The sequence below is a fragment of the Manacus vitellinus genome, unplaced genomic scaffold (genome assembly GCF_001715985.3).
Source record: "Manacus vitellinus isolate BGI_N305 unplaced genomic scaffold, ASM171598v3 scaffold_0_pilon, whole genome shotgun sequence".
NCBI lineage: Eukaryota > Metazoa > Chordata > Aves > Passeriformes > Pipridae > Manacus > Manacus vitellinus.
The window spans coordinates 4,762,233-4,782,381 of record NW_021938789.1 but is presented as its reverse complement, the minus strand read 5'-3'; the positions used below and the strand labels follow the sequence as shown (position 1 = coordinate 4,782,381).

General features: G+C 36.8%; 1 protein-coding gene across 1 annotated transcript in view; it reads left to right on the top strand.

The window, feature by feature from the left end:
• Positions 1-17,155, top strand: part of TRMT44 (tRNA methyltransferase 44 homolog) — an 18,495-nt gene extending 1,340 nt beyond the window's left edge. Inside the window, exons 3-12 of the mRNA XM_018076439.2 lie at positions 2,250-2,438; positions 3,309-3,528; positions 4,593-4,661; positions 6,829-6,936; positions 8,343-8,414; positions 11,393-11,499; positions 12,101-12,284; positions 12,939-13,329; positions 14,066-14,182; positions 16,596-17,155. Of these exons, the coding sequence (XP_017931928.1) occupies positions 2,250-2,438; positions 3,309-3,528; positions 4,593-4,661; positions 6,829-6,936; positions 8,343-8,414; positions 11,393-11,499; positions 12,101-12,284; positions 12,939-13,329; positions 14,066-14,182; positions 16,596-16,828 (1,690 nt within the window). The 3' untranslated portion in view covers positions 16,829-17,155. The remainder of the gene's footprint in view (positions 1-2,249; positions 2,439-3,308; positions 3,529-4,592; positions 4,662-6,828; positions 6,937-8,342; positions 8,415-11,392; positions 11,500-12,100; positions 12,285-12,938; positions 13,330-14,065; positions 14,183-16,595) is intronic.
• Positions 17,156-20,149: the final 2,994 nt, after the last annotated feature.

Sequence of the window (20,149 nt, the reverse complement as noted above, 5' to 3'; positions counted from 1 at the left end):
GTCAGAGATTGTCTGGCAGATGGGATAAATACCACTTCCCTCCCCCAGCCCCCCTTTATCTTATATTTTTATCTTTCTTTTATTTTTATCTTTTATCTTATATTTTTATCTTATATTTTTATCTTTTGTTGTTATGCTGGGAAGAGGCAGCAGTTTGAAACGCAAATTAACAGGGGTCGAACACCTGCAGGACTCTCGAGCTCCCGTCATGAGTAGGCTGCCCACACACAAACGCTGCTTGTAGTGCAAACCTAATTACAGGCTTGTAAGGACTGATGATAGTGGTGGAAAATGAATCATGGAATCATAGAATCAACTGGGTTGGAAAAGACCTCTGAGATCATCAAGTCCAACCCTTGATCCAACCCTGCCGTGGTTACTAGACCATGGCACTAAGTGCCACATCCAGTCTCATCTTGAAAACCTCCAGGGATGGTGAATCTACTACTTCCCTGGGCAGCCCATTCCAATGGCTGATTACTCTCTCCATAAAAAATTTCTTCCTAGTGTCCAACCTAAACTTCCCTCGGCACAGCTTAAGATCATGCCCTCTTGTCCTACTGCTGGTTGCCTGGGAGAAGAGACTGATGCCCACCTGGCTTCAGCCTTCTTTCAGGTAGTTGTGGAGAGTGATGAGGTCTCCCCTGAGCCTCCTCTTCTCCAGGCTAAACAACCCCAGCTCCCTCAGCCTCTCCCCATAGGACTTGTGCTTGAGTCCCTTCACTAGCCTTGTTACTGAATAGAAAAGGCAGCTGTGTCACCTGCCTGGCCAAGTTTAACTGTATCAACTTTCTTCTTGTTTAATGTTGCTTAAAAATGAAGCTGCACTTGTCTTATTTGTGTTTTTTTCCCTTTGTTTTGTTCTGACACTGTATGACTGTACTATGCTGCAGTAAATCCTACTAAAGTAAACAAAGTTTACTTTAATAGAGGTTGACATCTCCTTTAAGATAAATTTTGGAAAAACCTGTTGATGTGGATTAAATTCTAGTAGTAATGTTTTGAAAAGAATCAGAATTCCAGAAAAAATTAAATTTACAATTCAGAAAGACCTATAGTCATATATGGGTGACTCTTGTGTTTGGGTGCTCTTGTGACCTTTTCCTTGCTGCCTTAAAAAAATAGGGAAATTTAAAAAAAAAGTCTATGTTGCAGTTTTAATTTTTCTTTTGATGTTAAAAGAAGATGTTCCTGAGCTATGTCTAGAGAACCTATCTGTAAGAATTTTTTTTTAATTAATATGTTTAAAATGAAAATATGTCAGGGTTGGGATTGCTAAAGATGGGACAAGACAGCAAGACTTAATGTTTCCTCTATTGCTAATTATTCTTTCTTGGTGCACTCAGAAAACTTTGGAGCCCATTGAAAATTGGTTGTGTAGCCAGTATAGCATTTGTGGTTGCCAGAATGTTTGTTTTAATAGCAATTGAAAAACCGTTTGCAAAACTGAGAACTTAATAAGTTATTCAGAGGAAATCACCCTGCATAAACAATAGCTAAAAAGATTTTTGCAACTAGTTTATAAAGCAGTAGTGCATACACACTGTAAGATATATGGAATATAATGAATGCTTTTAGGTTCACTTCTTCAAAATCTCTAGTGTTTGAAATCCATCAGTAGTGTGGTTGCTGAACATCACTCAGTGTAGGAACATCATACATGCACCTTAACCTAAAAGCAGGTCTTCCCAGGCAGTCTTCCTTCAGAGTTATGAGTTACTAATTTAGGGATAGATAATGTGTTTTTTCACAGTGCTTAGTCTAAGAACTCAAATTGGGAAAGCTGCATGATGCCAAAAGGGAAACACAGCTATGCTTAATTATAATCACGCAATAGACCCCATGTTTGCACATGGCAAATTTGATAGATATTTTTAATATTATTGATTACTTTTTAATATTGCACCAATTGTTTATCTAATACTGGAGTGATATGTAAGTCTCTGTTTAATTGGAATTGCTTCCTGGGATTTTGGATTTACTGTGGGATATGGGAAAGCAGCAGTTTTGTGCTAGAAAAGTTTCATTGGCTAGCTTTTAATTTATTAAAATAGTTTGGTTAAAATAAAATGAATACTCTTGCTGGACAGCCTTAGATATTTTGAAAATATCATGCAACAGAATGCTAAATTTTGAGAATTTGAACCATCCAGTTTTTGGATGTCAGGCACACTGAGAAATGGATTTATTCTTAGCACTGTGGTTTTTCCTGTGTTGTCCTAGATCTCACTGGTTTGCATTTAACATAGTAAGAAGAAAAAAGTTCATCTTGGTGTGAACCAGGATGGAATAATATTCCACTGTTTGCATATCTTTTCAGATGTTTACAATGGAACTGTGACCTTTCTACCTTTGGAGGAAAACAGTGAAGGAAAATGCCTGATTAAGAAGTGCAATATTTATCAAATTCAACTTAAACACATAAAAGATGAGGAATGGTAAGTGCTGGGACTGAGAGGGAAAGCAAACAGTGAGTTATTGCAAGAGTTACACAATGGCTTGGTATTGGTACATAGGCAATTTGGTTTATGTAATTTCCTGCTTGATTGGTAAATTACAGTAGTGTTGTGATCTGAGTGCATAGTGTTCTGTAAAAAGAAACATCTACAACACCCAAAGTATCACAAAGCTATTTCAACTTTGAATATATACATTGACTGTAGCTGTGTGTGGTCTAGAAAAAAATATGCCTATTCCGTTCATGAGGAATTAACTATGCCTGTGAAAAAAGTCAGGTTCTGGGGGTGTTAGTAGGGCTGAGGTCAAATTGGAGTTGCTGTGAACCCACTGAGCTTCAGTCACTGAAAGGTGACATTGCAGCTTGGTCCTGAGCATCTGAGGATGTAGCTCTAATGAAACCTGAATAAAGTTAGAGAAGATGAATTAATGGATTGTACCAATGGATGTATTTTTCTTCTAAATTTTCCTTTTCTTTTTCTCTTGAATTTCATAAACTGACTTTTGCTACTTAGTGTTTGGCTATCTTGTTAAATCTGGTTGATCATCGTATGTGAGTCCTCGTTCACTGTGTTAAATGCAGCATGGACTCTCATGTACAGTGTTTGAATTGACAGATAATGAGCTAACAAAATTCAACGGAGACTGTTAACCCATTATTCAGTAACTTCATTGTTTTATTTTCCTTTTGGTTTTGTAAATTATGTATTTCCTTATTCTCCTGTCTAATTTTATATCTCTGTTTGATTTGCCGATTTCTCCACTTAATCATTTTTTTCTCCCTCTTTGAGGTAGCTGAAATAATGAAATATACTGTATTTATTCAAAATTGTTTATTTGTTTGTTTGAAGGTCTGTGTCTGTTGTAGTTCCATTTCCAGAGGATTGGTTTTCAGATGGAATTGCATACCCCAAACTAGCGTGGCTTGGAAATGAACTTTTGTCCAAACTGGCTAAATGGTCTGTGGAGCAAAAGCCCAGTGAGTTTAAAAGTACACTCTCACTCATTTCTGTAGCAAAGTACAGCAAAGTGTATCAAGACCTCAAAGAAAAATACAAAGAAATGGTAAAGGTAAATTTAGCACTACATACAATAATAATAATATCTTTTCATAACTTTTTTCATTGTTTGTGTAGTGAAGCTGCTTCTGTCACTAAATAAATTCAGTATTTGGAAGAACTTGAAAAGCAAGATTTAGAGACAAATTCAAAACATATATTTGGAGGACTTAGACATTTTTGAGAATGTATCTCTTATTTTAAAAAGTAAGCAGTAGGTCAGTGGAATAAATACTAAGTCACCCACATTAGAAGGCACAAATAAAGCACTTGCTTCTCCAAAACCTGAAAGACTCTGTAAACAGCACTGGGTAGCAAGCAGGTTAAGTTTCCTAATCCTCTTCTGACATTTGTATGATATCTTAGTATGTGTTATATATGTGTTTTGTAAAATATATTGTGAAAATGTTGGAAGGTTTTGCTGTTGATATTTCTGTACTAACAGAAAGATACACTTGAGAGGAGAATTGGTCTTTTAGGTAAGTTGGTAGTTCAGGCTTTAGATCTGCAGTAGAATTAGTGTAGAGTTGAGCATTTCAGTCTTTGTTTCAATTCCTTGTTTAGAAAATAATGCTTGGGGATAATACTTGAGCTTTCTGACTTCCTACTTCAGATTTTGATTCTTTGTGTTCTGTTGTGCCAGGGTAATTCTATATCTGTTATCTTGTGAAAAGAAATCTATAAATATTCATGTTAACAGTGTTGCACAGGAAAAATATAAGCATTTTTCTCCTGAGAGAGTTAAGCAGAACATACACGATCTATTACAGAACAGATGCAGCAGTTTACTCGTGACCTGCACATATGGAGCCATAATGTTCTTGGAAACTTTATTGTTTGGATGAGAACATACTTTACACCATCATTCTTTCGTATGACTCACAAAATCAAAGAGTCTTTATTTACATTCTTTGTGTATGTTTTTAATGAGGTTAAAATACAAAATTCGTGAGGTGCAGAAACCTATTGAAGTGGATGAGTGCACGAGTATCCAGATTGCTGTAACATTTTTTAGTTATTTCGGATGATGAAGAAAATAAATTTTCTCCATTTTTTTTCTGTTTCTTTTTCCTGAAGGTGTGGCCTGAAGTGACAGATCCTGAGAAATTTGTTTATGAAGATGTTGCCATTGCCACTTACTTGCTGGTAGGAAATTGCTTTGCCTGATAATGTTCTATTTCCTAATAACAGAACCTCTCTAAAGAAAATCAGTTTAGAAGGAAACAAGAACTTCTTTGTAAAGATATGGTAAAGATTTGCAGTCTTCTGTTGCAGAAAATTGATGATCTACACAGACAAGATGTATTTATTTCTAAGTGATAAAGCAAAAAGCACTGATGTAGGAGTGGTTGGTTGGACCAACTGGAGATCAGGAGTGATTGTTTCATATGTTTTTCTATCACTTATTAATTTTATGCTAAAGGTTTTTCACTGCTATGCCTTTCCCTGATAAAATTTCAACTCAAATCTCATCTTCAAATGTAATAAGGCCAACTGTAGATGCTGGGAATGCCTGGTGCAGTTTTCTAAGACACCTGCATACTTAGATTCTGTGAAAATTCTGCTACCTGCAGTCACTAGAAACTTCAGTTTTATAAAAAGCATCAAAATGGGTCGCTGTATAGGCACATAAATATTTTTTACTGCCATCCAGAGTGTAGTAAGAGCATGTCTGCCTTGAACTCTACCTCTGGAATCTATTTAAAGCAGTATTTGTAAGTAAGTTAGATCATTTACAGAACTTCCTAAAGGCTAATTAATTTTGATAATTGACTGTTTAACCCCTTAGAGCCTTAGACACTGGCTTGTGGAAAGAGCTGTGTAACAGACTCATCTTTACCATTTTTACCACTGTGTCAATATAAGATGTTGTAAATTAGGAATTTAATTGTAACCACAAGAAATTTCTGTAGTGATAGCATTTTTATGCACATGAATGTTGGTTTGCAGTGATAACATATGTTAGCTGATGTAGCAGTGGTTTTTAAAAAGTTATTAAATTCATTCAACATACATTTTATATAAATGAAAACTTAAACTATGATATTAATAACCTAACCTCCTTACTAAATGTTCAGGTATCTATATGATGTTATAGAATAACTCATTATTTAGAAGTACATTAAACAAGTGGTTGAGAGTAGTCGGTTGAAAGTAGGTCCAGTGTCAAGTTGTTATGGATTTATGGTGTCTACATGTGACCTCATTTTACTCTGCAATCACCTGTGTCTAGGGGCATGACCAAAGCAGTAGCTGTTCAGTTTGTATTGGGAAAAACTCTGGAGGAATTGGAGGATAGGTATGATCTACATAGGCGATGATTAGGGGTTTCTGGGATACTGCCTAAAGTGCCGAAGTGCAATGATTGGTAAATTTAAAAACATAAACGTAGCCTGATAATCTCATGGATTATCTTCATCTTCTTTCCCTCTAGCAAAACTGATATATTCACAAGAGACAATGTTACAAATATTAATTTTCATAGTTAAATAGTCTTGAAGATTTTTGTTAATCATAGTGAATAATGAGAGAGCAGAGTTGATGAACGTGTGCTCTGTAACTTCTCATTGAAGGAAAAAGTTTGACAGTGATAGAGGTTAATCCGTGTTCTGCAGGGAAATATCCAGTTGTTAATTATGAATTACATACCTATGTAAAAGTAACTACTAATGTATGGAGCAGGGACTAGAATTTTGGTGAAAGCTTTGGGGTCCCTTTAGCTGATGCAGAATTTGGGGCAGCTGACTCGCTCGGTAACACTGTTGCTTTGTTCAGTAGAAAAGGAGGTTACATTTGCCAATATATCACCAACTGATTACAAAGAACATTTTAGTTATTTTCAGCTCTGCCCCCACAAATACAGTGGATATAAACGCCTCCGGGGTGTTAATTGCAGAGACATTGTTGAAGTTTACTTGATCCTTCCCTTGCTTCCCACTGTTCTTCTCTTGCACCCATTGTTTTAGCAACTTTACATTTATGCTGGTTCTAGCCCAGAGTTGTATAGGCCTGATTGATTTCAACTTCTAGTGACTCAGGAGGGAGTGGAGGATGTGCTTAGCACTTAGAAACTGATATTTTGCAACGTAATTCTTGCCCCTCTCCAAAAACGGTTTCAATGTTTTTCTGTTGTTTTTTTTTTTTGTTTTTTTGTTTTTTTTTTCTCTAAAGTTATTTTATCTGTGAGTACAGGGAATATTTTCTGTCACATCTGCATCCCCAGCTTTCTCCTTTAATTTCCAATAACCTTTTGCTTCTTTTTTCAGGGAAACTTGAGAGCAGAAATCTAAAATATTTTGTTTTCTTGCCTTAGATTCTTTGGGAAGAAGAGAGAAAGGAAAAAGGGTTGACTAAGAAACAGTCATTTGTAGATCTTGGATGTGGAAATGGTCTACTGGTTCACATTCTAAACAATGAAGGGGTAAATAGAATGCTTTTTAAAATAATGATTAAAAACTAGAGATAGTCAATATTCTTATTATGCTTTCCTTTTATCTGGCGTGCAAATAGCCAAAATACAGTCAATTTGTCTCACTAAAATAGGATTTTGTCACTCTTACCAAGAGAAAATCCTAGCAGAGCTTTAGAAACCTTTCATTTATTATCTGTTTTTATTAGTACATTTTGTGTCAGTTCAAGGCTGTTTTTTCTGAGGTAAGAAATTAAGGGGGGGAAATTAAAAATAATGGTCTAATTTAGTTTTGCTGTAGAAAAAAGCAAAGAGTAATGTGGAATCTTGACATGGAGATTCTCTCTCACAACATGGTGTTCATGAACTTGTTTTTGAATTGAATTCTACTTGCAGTGTCCTGAAGATGTTTTTCTATATCTTTAAAAACAATCCTGACATCTGTTAATTGAAAATGCCTAACAACATGCTGTGCTTTTGGGAATGAAAATGTGGCAATTCCATAGTTTCTTGATGCATAGTTTCTGACACAACAACAAAAATAGGTCAGTGAGACTAAACAAAACCGAGGGAAGTTGGGTCTGTCTGTTTCAGAGAATTGCATTTTCCACTTTGTAAAGGAAATTAATATCTCCTATTAGATCAATAAATTTCATTGGCAGCAAAATTGGCCCAAGTTCTCCTAACACAAGCTTTCTATTCTTGTGTGGCCAGAAAAATTGTGTCTATTGCAAGGTGCTATTTTCCCTGTAGATGTTTCTTTTCATTCATCATTACTTCATCACTGCTGGAGTGCTGACAAACATTAACTGTCAAAAAAGTCATGGATGAGAGTTTTATGAGACTTTTTTAGTAATCGATTTTGGTTAGTTCTGCACAAGGTTCTTGAAGTTCAAATACTTACACATTCTTCATTTCTTGCTTTAGTTTCCAGTCTATTTCCTCTTCTCTTCAATTCACACAGGAAAAAATGTGTTTGGACTTTGATAGTTGAAAGGTGGTTCTCCACTAAGGACTGCTTAGAGTAGCACTCTTCTCTGAGCCCTGTGGGAGCTACAGTAGTACTCACCTTATAAAAGGTTTTGATATTTTAAAAACAAACAAAAAATGATACCTCTGCTTCTACATTTGTAGAGATCCAGATTTTCAAGAGCAGTCTCAGTAGGTGTGCTCTGATAAAATTTTTAACCAGATATATTCTTAAGGTTTCCAAGTAATTCCCTTTATATTTTGAAGGGAAAGAAGGGATTAAAAGTATTCAGCTTCTGCCTGAAATGACGAAGCGGCGTTTCATTATGTCTTAAATTTTATCATGAATGAAATAATCACTGTTAATATGTTCATTTAGTGAGCCTGTTTGACAATTTCTGCTAAAAGTTGTACTTGAAATGACACTCTTTGTTGTTCAAATATTTCAGCATTCAGGTAGAGGAATTGATGTGAGGAGAAGAAAAATATGGGACATGTATGGACCAGAAACTCATTTAGAGGTATTATGCAAATGTATGTCAGTCTTACTGTTTTGTAAATTTATTCTTTTGTTCATTGCTTCAGGTTGTATTGATGCAAATGTAATGAAGCATATTGGGTTACAGGCAGCTGTCTGAAGTGACCCAATGGTTTGGTATGATGCCATCCATATACAGAGGGGCTGTGAAGTAAGTTGTAAAGGGAATTATGAGAGCGATATGCTGTTGTACCCTTGCATATTTGCAACTTGCTTATTTTCAGCTGGGAAGACTAACATGATTTCTTACTGCATGTACAGACATGCACACTATGAAACAAGCTTTGATTTTACTGGCAGATCAATATTAAGCAGCTTTATTTGCACCACTGTAGCTCATAAAAGATAATAATATTGAAAATTTTGAGTGTCTTTTTCTTGAAAGTGATGACCTTCCAGTGCTATGTGCTGTTTTGGTGACAAAATTGTTGCCGAACCTCAAAGGAGCCAATATAAAAGCCTTCAAAAATGAACAGGAAAATGAGTCTGAAAGAGGGATTATATTTCAAGTTCCATATTAGCATTTTTATGAGAACAGGAACAATTTGAGCACAGGAACATTCACTTTGACTCCAGGCGTTCTTGTTAAAGTGTGGTGCCAATGAGCAGTTTCCCTTTGGAGGTGAGGTGTTCCTGATTTTTTTGTTCTCTAGACTCTAAAATTTCTCACTGTGTTCTCTCAAAAATTGTCAGCTTCCAGTACAGTAAAATAATTCCCCACCTGCAGTTATTCTCTAATAGTTTTGTTTAAAGTTAAATTTGATATAACTTTGGATGCTAAAAACTTACACTAAATCAACAAAAGAGCAGCAGTTTACACAGCTGGGAGGTGAAGCTTTCACAGTGCACAATGTTGTGTTGCCTTCTCTTTGCCACCCCACCATTTTGGGTACAGATTGCCAAAACTGCCATGTTCTTTTGCTGCAGTCTGCAAACAGATCTTACTGAAATGCCTCAAGAAACAATCCAAAACATCAAGCTGTGGAGCTCCTTCGTACCTGTTATACTACATTAAGTCACATCTGGCAGTGCCAAACAGCGTCTTCTCTTTTCCCGTGTGTTACATGTTCCTTTTCTTGCCCAGACAGAAACAAAGAAACTAAAAATATAAAAAAATGTGCATATGAGGAAAGTGCAGGTTTATGCTGGAAGGAGTTATACAATGAGCAGGAAGGGTTAAATGATTTTGCAAGACTCCTGTAGCCGTAGGAGTCACAGAAGGAGAAAGCACCTGCTCACAGCCGGTTGTTACCTTGAAGCTATTTTGTTTTGATCTTTACTTAAAGCATGAGTTGCAGGATGGATATTGCCATCTGTGACATTTAGTAGAGAACTAGCAATATAAAGGAGTGTAACAGGTGTCACTCTGTATTGCCAAACTGCTGTCAGATAGGGTGAATACAAATTTGATTATGGGTGACTGTCAAAATGTGGAGTATGGCACTGATAATTCATGCTGTGCCTAAATTGAGTGATCAAAACTGAAATGTAAAGTATGAGTAATTTGTTCAATCAACCTTAAGAAAACACCCAAGACTTGGTTTAACATCTAGTAACCTGCCAGAGAGAAATTTGTTACATTCATTATCTAGAAATGTATATACATAACTAAAAATTATCAGAGATGTAGTTTTTAAAGTGAACAATAATCACAATAATCACATATTGATCCTTAAGGAGGAATTGAAATGTAACCAGAGATAGCCTGAAATTTCTGAAATTCCTTAATAGGATGTTTGGATTTGTTTTTTGTTTGGTTTTGTTCTTAAAATTCCTATGCAGGTACTACTTTAAATATACATGTGAATTTTAAGCTTGTAAAACATATATTTTCTATATAAAAAAAGAGTATAAGCATAATTTTCAGAACTTTTCCTGAAGGTCTGTGGAAATTCAAATCTCAAACTTGTTTCAAATCTGCCCAATAATTAAGATTCATACATGTTTTCAGGAAAAAGTGTGTACTTCCATGGTATTAATAACTTTAAGTACTTTCTTTGCCGAAGTTAGTTTATGGTGAGAAAACATGTTTGTGAGGCACAAACATTAAAGGCACTCTAGAACTTTTGAAATTTAACCTGTATAAAGAATTCATCCTGTTTGTTTTATTTTGGGGGGTTTGTTTGTTTGTTATTGTTTGTGGGGTTTTTGTTTTTTGTTTGGGTTTTGTTTAAGAATGTCAGGATAGGATATTCTTGAGTTTATTCTGTGGGTCAGTATTGTGGCAGGAAGACTTCTTTGCTGTTGTCTTCTCAATTCATATATATCGAATTTCCATTAGGCAAAATACTATTCCAAAGATCACCAAAGAAGCATTCTTTTTGTAACCTATTGTTTCCTAATTTTGCTCCTGGTTTAACATGTATCATAAGGTGATCTTGACACAACTTGGAAGGGAGTGGAATGGCAACATAGACAAGAGGAGAAAGTGTTAGGCTGGATTAGGTTTATTATATCTGAAGGCATGTGAAGAGTGTTGTTTTGTATGTTAGGATTTGATTTGGGAAGCATCTGTGAAAGAGAAGATAACAGTGCAGCTGTGTTCTGATTAATTGCTGTGTGAGTCCTAGGGACTGTAAAACATAGCAAATTAAGTGACTTCCTGAAAAATTGAGTCCAGACATACATGTAACAGAAGGTGATTGGCAAGAAATTGTAATCCAGCGTATGATATTTGTTTACAGATATTTAGGGTGCCACATATCTTAATCGTAGTTGTTATTCCACTCCTTTTCTGACCAATGTTTTGTGGGTATTTGTTGCTAAATTACTTCTGTGTAGCTATAAAAAATTACTACCTAGCAAAAATTCATATTGAGGAAAACATTGTTGGTGTCTGTGATTCTCATTCACCTTGTATTTGTCAGCTAATATTTTATATTGTTGCGTAATGCTTTACTAACAAATAAACAAATAAAATGCTTTAATAGAATTCACTTAATGTATTGTTTTGTGTTTTAGGAATCTACAATCATGCCAGGTGACAGTCATCTCTTTCCAGACACTGACTGGCTCATAGGAAACCATTCAGATGAATTAACACCATGGATACCCGTAATTGCAGCTAGGTATTTGTGGAGGAAGGGGAGTGAGAGGGAAGGAATTTAAAAAACCCAAACAAGCAAAAGGAATAAAACAACCCCCTCATAATTACCTATGTGGGCTTGATAAAAACTGTCACTTTTGCTGCCACACCTTGCAAGACTCACTTCTTTTGATGACAATTTATTATTTTTACAAAGTGATTCTCTTCCTATGGAGAAGCAATAGAATTCAGTGCAGCATTTTCTTTTTGAAGTTCAAAAACTTCATATATGTGAATCTCTTGTTGGTTTTTGTTGGTTTTGTGGGTTTTTTTCTGTAAATAAGAGCTTATGGTTCTGCCTTCTCTTGAACTGTTCCTCTCTTTACAACCAGCAGCAGTAGTTTACTGTCTAGAAATTTAGTTCTGCAAACCAGTTTGGCACAGTAATTTACTACAGCAGATACGTTATGAAATAATATTTTTGATTAAACTAATAGATCTACTGAAAGAGGAAGTTATAAGTATTATTGCATGAAGCTCTGTCACTTAATAAAAATTTTCATTACTGCTTTTATCTGATAGTTTTTTTGTTAAATTTTTGTGTTTTCTGAAATAACATCAACAGTTTTTTATCCTCCTTGTAGGTCTTCCTATTCATGTTGCTACTTTGTGCTGCCATGTTGTTTCTTTGATTTCCATGGAAAATACAGCCGAAGACAAAGCAAGAAAACTCAGTACAGAGAATATCTAGATTTTATTGCCCAAGTGGGATTTGTATGCGGCTTTCATGTAGAAGAAGATTGCCTTAGAATTCCATCAACAAAAAGGGTAATTTTGGACTCTGTAGAGCTTTGCCTTTTTTTTTTCTTTTTTTTTTTTAAATCTGCTGGCTGTTTGAAGCATGTGGATGTTTGTTCATTGTTATTGTATGATCAGACCATAGTCAGCTGCATTACTTGATACAATATGCTCTGAAGAGAGACTGAAAATGCTCCCTGTTTTCTTGGGTATTCTGCTCTTAATGTCATAGGTACAAACCTAAAAACAGGAAGGAATGGAAGGTTTCATGATTTTTTCTTATACCACTATGTGGATGGAAAACTTAAAAAACCTGCCTGTCTTGTTTATTTGTACTTAATTTGTACTTAATTTTGCAGTTTTTCAAATCCGGTGAAATTCAAAGTGCAATGTTCTCAGGTAGAGGTGTCCAGCTTTAACTTCGTAAATAACCTGAGGGTCAGGAAAATTACTTTTGCTCTGTGATTGTATAGCATGATTGATTTTGATTTGTTTACTGTATTTTTTTCTGTGGCACCAGTATTCAAAAACTAGAATTAAAAGTACCTCAGATGTTAATGAGCATTGTGTTTGCATTGGTATCTCCTGTAGGCAGTGAGAAACCTGCAGAAACATGAAAAAGTTGGGGGACTGTGTGTAAGTTTGAGACTCTGTGTAGTGATTTACCTTTTTCTACTAAAATAGGTAAGCCTGATTGGAAAAAATAGGATCTATCCACCTACAGAATCTGCTCTGATTGACAAGCAGATAACACAGTTTATTAACAATCGTCGGACCTGTACTGGCATCACGTGTGACAGAAGAGTTGGATTTAATCATAAGGACCACTGTGATGGTGTGTGTGAAGAAGCAGGCTCAGAACTTCCTGCAGATGAGACTGAGACAGCTGGTACCACTTGGATGCCTGGATTTCAACCCAGAGAAAAAGTGGAACAAATCAGAAACTGCGCTTCCCTCCCTCGGGAGTTTGTAGATGAAGTGGTTCTCAATGTGGCAAACTTGCTGTTAAATGCAACCCCCCAAAAATCATATTCAAATATGCAGGGTGGAAATATGAATTCTTGGAATCAAGGAGGTGAGGTTGTCTTTCTTTAACACTGTCTTTTGCTGGTGGAACATGTCTTTTCCAATGAATTCATATGTTTGTAAATTCAGTAAGTGAAATAGATTGTTAGGAAATACCAAAACAGGTACAGTAGCAATCAAAGGTGCTTTTTTCTGCTGTGTTTTATTGCACATAGAAGAATATTTGGAAATTGGTGTGAGGCTTTTATTCTGATTTACACTTAAATAGTATTAGAGAATCCATTTTTATTGAAACACACCAAAGTAAACCCCAGAACTCTTCCCCATTTTCCAAAACAAAACACTGCATCTGTCTGCGGAGAATATTAAGTTCTTGAATATTCACATGATAATTAGCTGTAATTCTGTAAGAATTATGTAAGAAGTGCTTTGAAATGCCATTTGGTTACAATGATTAGGAATTCTTATTCTCTCTTCTAACTACATGCCTATAAACAGTGCTTATTGCGATGAGGGCTACATGCTACTGTAAAAAAAGCAGGGAAAATGAAAAGTGTCTTACTGTGGAAATTCTGTCTTGAGTTCTGTAGAATGAAAGCTGCTCTTTTGCAGACAATGTACATGTAAAATATATGTCATACCCAATATCGCAAGAACAAAGTTGCTGCAGTACCGGTAGATAATTCTTACATTCTGCTCATAATCATTACCCAATATATAAGTTAAATTTTCTTAAGGTTTTATATATGTAAATTTTTAATGTTTACATTACATTTTTATTGCAGAAAGCCTTTCTTTGAAAGAAGTGGCAGAACACTTAAATAAAGAGACATTAAAAAGGCTAAAGAGTGAATATGGAGGCCTGCAGACACTACTGAAGAACAATCATCAAGTGTTTGAAGGTAAAGAAGTTTTGGGTTTTGTTTTTCTGTAATCATTTATTTTATCTCCTCTTTATGCAACTAAACTTAACTGAAAAATTACTATGATGGTGGCTTTTTAACTGCTTTTTGTACCTCTGTGGAAAACCGAATATTCTTTATGTGCCCATCTATCAACAAAATCTTCTAGACCGACTGTATCTGAAAAAACAGCCCTTTTGTTAAAGTGGCTAATTTGATGCTATTCTTTGACTTGGAGCATTTTTATTTTTCCTATGAAATATTGATGATTTTGGGGCTGTCAAATACACAGCATGTTCACTGAAGCATTTAACTGAGACAGACTGGCCTTACTAAGCCCCACAGTGTAAATGGTGACAAGAAATAAAACTAGCCTCCATGAGAACCTGTAACTGTGAGCTTAATGTGTTCATGTAGCCTATGGTAGCATGGCAGAAAGAACTCAGTAGCAAGTCTCTGGTTGGCTGGGTTTGCTCCTAGCAGGTTTTTTTTGGTTTTTGGGGGTTTTTTTCCCCCTGCTGTAATATGATGGTGGTGTGTTTTGTGCGGTTGTTTCGTTGTTTGGGTTTTTTTGTCAGTGTGAAGTTTTGCAGAAGTAAAGGTGTAGCTTTACTTTCAAGGTTTTTATCAGTATTAAAGCTGCTTCAAATTTCAAAATGCATTAAGTCCCAACAGTTCTAGCTCAGCTGTAAAATATTGATCAACTAATCCGTGGCAAGTAATCTTGAGTATGCAATCTAGTTGCTGCCAGTGGCTAACTTTGCTAAGTTTAGTATCCGCTAAGGAGTTCTGTACACTTGGCAATTATAAAACGTGAATCCATACTGAAATACTTTTGAATTACCATCTGTTAAAAAGAGTTGATCACACTGTGTTCATTATGTGTTTGAATTTGATTCCTGTCATTAGGAATAGATTTACAATTTAGATTTAAATTTGCATGGATGCTTTTTGCACATTGTCTCTGAAGAGAGACTAGGATTAAGGCCAGATCTTTCTCAGTAATTTACATCACATGGATACTCCCCACGGCTTCAGTAGAGACCATTTGATTCTTTCCCTCAGGTGCATGTCACCATAGCAAGAAGCTTTTATCAGCAGGTGGTCTGGAAGGATATTGCTCATGCCCAAGAGGACAAAGAAGAACATGGCTACAGCTCTTTTGTCATCTTTACTGAATTGTTTTTCTTTTAAAACATGAAAGACAGATGCACACACACGCACATGCACAGACACGCAAAAAGGGACTTATGAGTAATTGATCCGTGATGGTTTTGTTTTGATCAGGCATCTTGTCCAATACAGGATTGATTTTCTAGGGAAAAATTATGCTTGATCATATATAGCACTATATCTGCTCATTTTTCTTCTTTCGTTCAGGGAGGTTTTAAAGCTTGTCTGCTTCTCAATTGGCTTTGTGTGAGTTCACATCTCTCTGTGTATCACAGGGAAACCTGGAGGGATGAATTCGTCCAGGCCTGAATGTGTGATACTCAGCTTTCACTGACTGGACTTGTTACCTTTTGAATAGCAATTATCAGACTGCAGAATGACATTGATTAACTGTTCCAAGCTACAAGGGTGTGATACATAAGGTGTGATTGAAGCAGAATATGAAAACAGAGCATGGCAACTTACAAGTGGCAGATTCTCCCGTCCTCATTTTTGCTGTTGTTTTTCATCCGTTCTTACTTCCTCCTTTCATCTGTTTTTTGTTCCTGCCTTCCTAACTTACTTTTATTCCCTTTTCTTTACACATTTAAGGACTTGACAGAGGTTCCAAAGTGTGTGTGTGTGTATGTGTGTGCAGTTTATGGTCCTAACAGCAAATGATTTTTAAAAAAAACCTGAAGTGCTGAATCTTTATTAACAAATGATAATGTGCTATTGATTCCTTTGAAGGATTAGACTTGTCTTCTCTTTGGTGCAGTGTGTTTTTGGGTCAATGAACTGTGTAGTGAAATTAGTAGAAGACTCTTGCTGGTAGTCACATTTTTAATGTAGAGTCGTAAAGTTCTGAGCACCAGAAGAATTACAGTTCTTGAAGCTGAAACTTCGTCAGGGCTTGTAATCTGAATTCAGAGGATTTTAGTCTAAATGACTCTGCTATATTTAAAATGAACAAACAAACTTTTACAAAGACAATACAAAGGTGCCTCAAACTATTCAGCATCACAGTAAAACATCTCTCAGGTAAAACCATATAGTTCCTTATACTGTGTCTATATTGTCCTGGTTTGTTGTGCACTTCTTTCTGTTTCTGTACAAATGGCTCATTTGGTTTTGCCTACCTATAGGCGAACTTTTAGAATACGTGTGTATTTTATTCACAGAATGTCACTGCAGTATTTTCCAGTTTAATTCCCATGGCTGTCTATTAACAGCTGCATTTTTGTTTGTTTTTAAATCTTAGTTCTGAATGGGAGAGTTCACATTCGTGATTGGAGAAAAGAGAAACCATCAAGTAAAACTAAACCTGAAGCGAAGCGTCGCCTTTCAGCTGAAGCATTTAAAACACGTCTCTGTTGGTTTTTCATTCATCATCCTGATGGTTGTTCTTTGCCTTCTGAATCTTGCCCATATGCTCATGGAACTGAGGAGCTAAGGCAGTCTCAGATAATTAAAAAGAAAAAACATATACAGTAATAAAATGTTGCCACTTACGTTCAAGCTTGTGTACCCCACCTGAACCTAGGATTGACTTTGGGACTGCGTAGTGCATGAAGATCTGTACAATATGAAGGGGTTTTCCACATGCCTTTGCATCTTATTTTGCAGTTGGTTTACAAATTCTCCCATATTTCTAAATCTTTATTTTTTTATGGAAAAGGTATAGTAAAGAATGTCTCTACGTTTGGATTTGTCATGGCTTGGCTAGCGCATGCTTGTATAAGGATAAAATTTAAAAGCTTAATTTCCTAGGAAACTCTTTGTGATCCTCAGTCAGATCAAAAGCACATGATGCAGCGTTTTCAAACCCTGAAAATTATCTAGTTTGTTCCATGTTTTTAAGGAGCGTTAAGGAAACTTTTCTCTCTGACTATCCAGGAGCCACTCTGGCAGTCACACCCACATCACCTGAACTGGGACCAAAGCCACCTGACCTCCCTACACACCCCACACTCACACAATCAGACCAGGTTTCCTCACTGGCTTTACCTCAGGTTTCCCAGAGCAGAGTCTCAGACCTTGCAATCCTTAAAATGGTTTAATCTTGGTGCAGTAACAAAATAACTGCTCAAGCTGGTGCCTCCAAGGAGGGACCCCAAACAAAGGAAACCCAGGGCTTTTATAACCTCACAGTCTGAGCTACGAAAGTCTCCTGCCGTGTCTCATCAACTCCTGCTGTGTCTGTGAGTGTCTGGTCCCCTGGCTGGTGCCACAGCTCCCTGTGCCCTTGGTCATACCAAGGGTTGGCAGTTGATGGCCTTTTGCCTTGGAGCTCCTGCCACCCAGAGCTCAACCTTCAGCCTGTACTGCAGCTGCAGAGGGAGCTACCTGCACTGAGTGTACTCCTTAACAGGAAGATTTAGAGTTTCTTATGACTCAGTGGCCCTGGGGAGTCAGAAATTAGGGAGATTTCACTCTTTCCTGACTTGCCAGCTTCCTTTCCATGTTACCATGCAGTAATACCATATAATATGCTTGCTTTCTTGGTCAGCCCCTACTCCTTTCCTTGCTTTTTATATTGATTCAAAGTGCTTGTTGGTTTGAAGAACAACTTTCTGGGAAACTATTGTGGAAGACTTCAGATGTAGGTGTAGGTTTTTAGGGCTTTGTAGACCACACTGTCATAGATTCATAGAATGGTTTGTGTAAGAAGGAACCTTTAAGACCATCTAGTTCCAAACCCCCCTACTGTGGGCAGGAACATCTTCCACTAGACCAAATTGCTCAAAGCCCCATCCAACCTGGCCTTTTGCTCTAAGAGTAGAAAATGTATTTAATAATATTGGAATGGTGAGGTTTCTGTTTATCAGATAACAAAGGAATGTCTTGGCACCCTGAGCAGGTTATGATTGGTAGGCTATTATTTTGTTTAAAAGGTTAAATTTTTAGTTAAATGCATATCCAAAGGAAGATAATGAAGCTGGTGAAAGGTCTAGAGAAAAAGTCCAATGAGGAGCAGCTGAGGGAACTGGGGTTTTTTAGGCTGGAGAAAAGAAGACACAGGGGGACCTTATTACTCTCTACAACCACCTGAAAGGAGGTTGTAGCCAGGTAGGTATTGGTCTCTTCTCCCAAGTAACAAGTGATAGGATAAAAGAAAATGGCCTCAAGTTTGCACCGTGGGAGGTTTAGATTGGATATTAGGAAAAATTTCTTCAGTGAAAGGTTTGTCAAACATTGGAAAAGGCTGCACAAGGAAAGGGTGGGGTCGTTCCACCGTGCCTGAGGTATTTAAAAGATGTGTAGATGATGCACTTAGGGACTTGGTTTGGTGGTGAACTTGGCAGTTCTGGGTTAATGGATGGACTCAATGATCTTAAAGGTCTTTTCCAATGTAATTCTATGATTCTGTGAACTTATCATTGATCCTAATTATTACTCAGTGACAGTCATTAAACTGGGATAATAGTTCATATCTGTCAAGTGCTAGGTACTTGTAAAGTTCAGTATCTGCTGTACAAACTCTGGAACAAGGAATCATGTTGGCTCTGGCCCAGTTTGAATACTGATAGTGTGGGAACTCTGATCTACTGAGACAAACTTTAATTTCAAAGCCTACTAAAGAAAGGGCAAGATAAAAATGAGAAGTTACTAAAGAAGAAATACATAGATGAGAGCGATGACACAGAAAGTGTCAGGACAGAGAGGTGTAGGGGTAAGAGTGAATAAGCCATGTGAGAACTCTTATGAGAGCTCAGGCAGTCTGAAAAAGAAAGGAAGGAAATCATTGAAGACAAAGCAGATGAAAAATTAAAGATGACACTGGAACCACGTTTCAAAACATTTCCAAAGCTACTTTTCTCACACCCTGACTTCGAGCAAACAGGTTGCAGTCCACTGGATGCAGAAGAAGCTGTCTAAATCTATTGATAGGGTGGGAGCAAAGAACTGACTGAAGTTTTGTATGTATGTTCTCCCTTCTGCCTTTACATTTCTGTTCTAATCTTGTAAGAAGCAGCTCTTGCTGGATCACCTTGACCCTGATAATTGCAGCCTTGCTCATGGATCATATATCACGTTATCCCATATGCCATGTAGTGCAGCTACCTGGCCTCCCTTAACACCACTTCTGTGGTGGGCTCTGAGCCTTCCCCCGTGGCTCTGGTCCGCAGTGTTGTAAATCAGGTCCTGAGTTTAGCCCTAATCAATGCTGTGTTACAAACAGTACAGGATTCGCACATTTCAAAAGAAAAAAAATACACATACCCTGAGGTGAATTACATCCTAAGGGGCAAGTTGAATGTAGTTCAGTGAAGGTTGTTGGACTAAGGGAAAGAGTTGTGTAAGCCAGGTAAATTGCAACTCTTGTGAAGCAGGGCAGCACGGTGAGGGGACACAGCTGATAGTGTAGTTACTGTTGTAAGAATCACAAAAAACATTTTGCTTATTGAGAGGACAAGAGTTGAGGAAGGACATGAAATTGTTTAAACTTGAATGTTATCAAGTGATGATGTTGCCTATTTTAGTCTTTGTTTGGCTACAAGCAGAGTAAGAAGAATTCCTCAAGATGCTTATTTATTGTGGTAAACATACCGATATGTTTGATGAGGAGGAGGCCCCTGTAAAATTAAGTTCATGCTATCTCCAGATGGAAATTGTTTCCAGATGGTGCAAAGGGGAAAAACAGACTTTCAGTTCTTTTTCAGTCATTTGTGTCTTCCCTGATAATTCACCTTGGGGTAGGATGTGTTTAATTTGAAATGGGTGATTTCCTGATTTCACCTGTGGAGCTTCTCAGATAGTCTTGGGGGAATTCAGGGTTAAGAAGCTGGAAGAAGGTTGGCTTGGTTTTTTTTT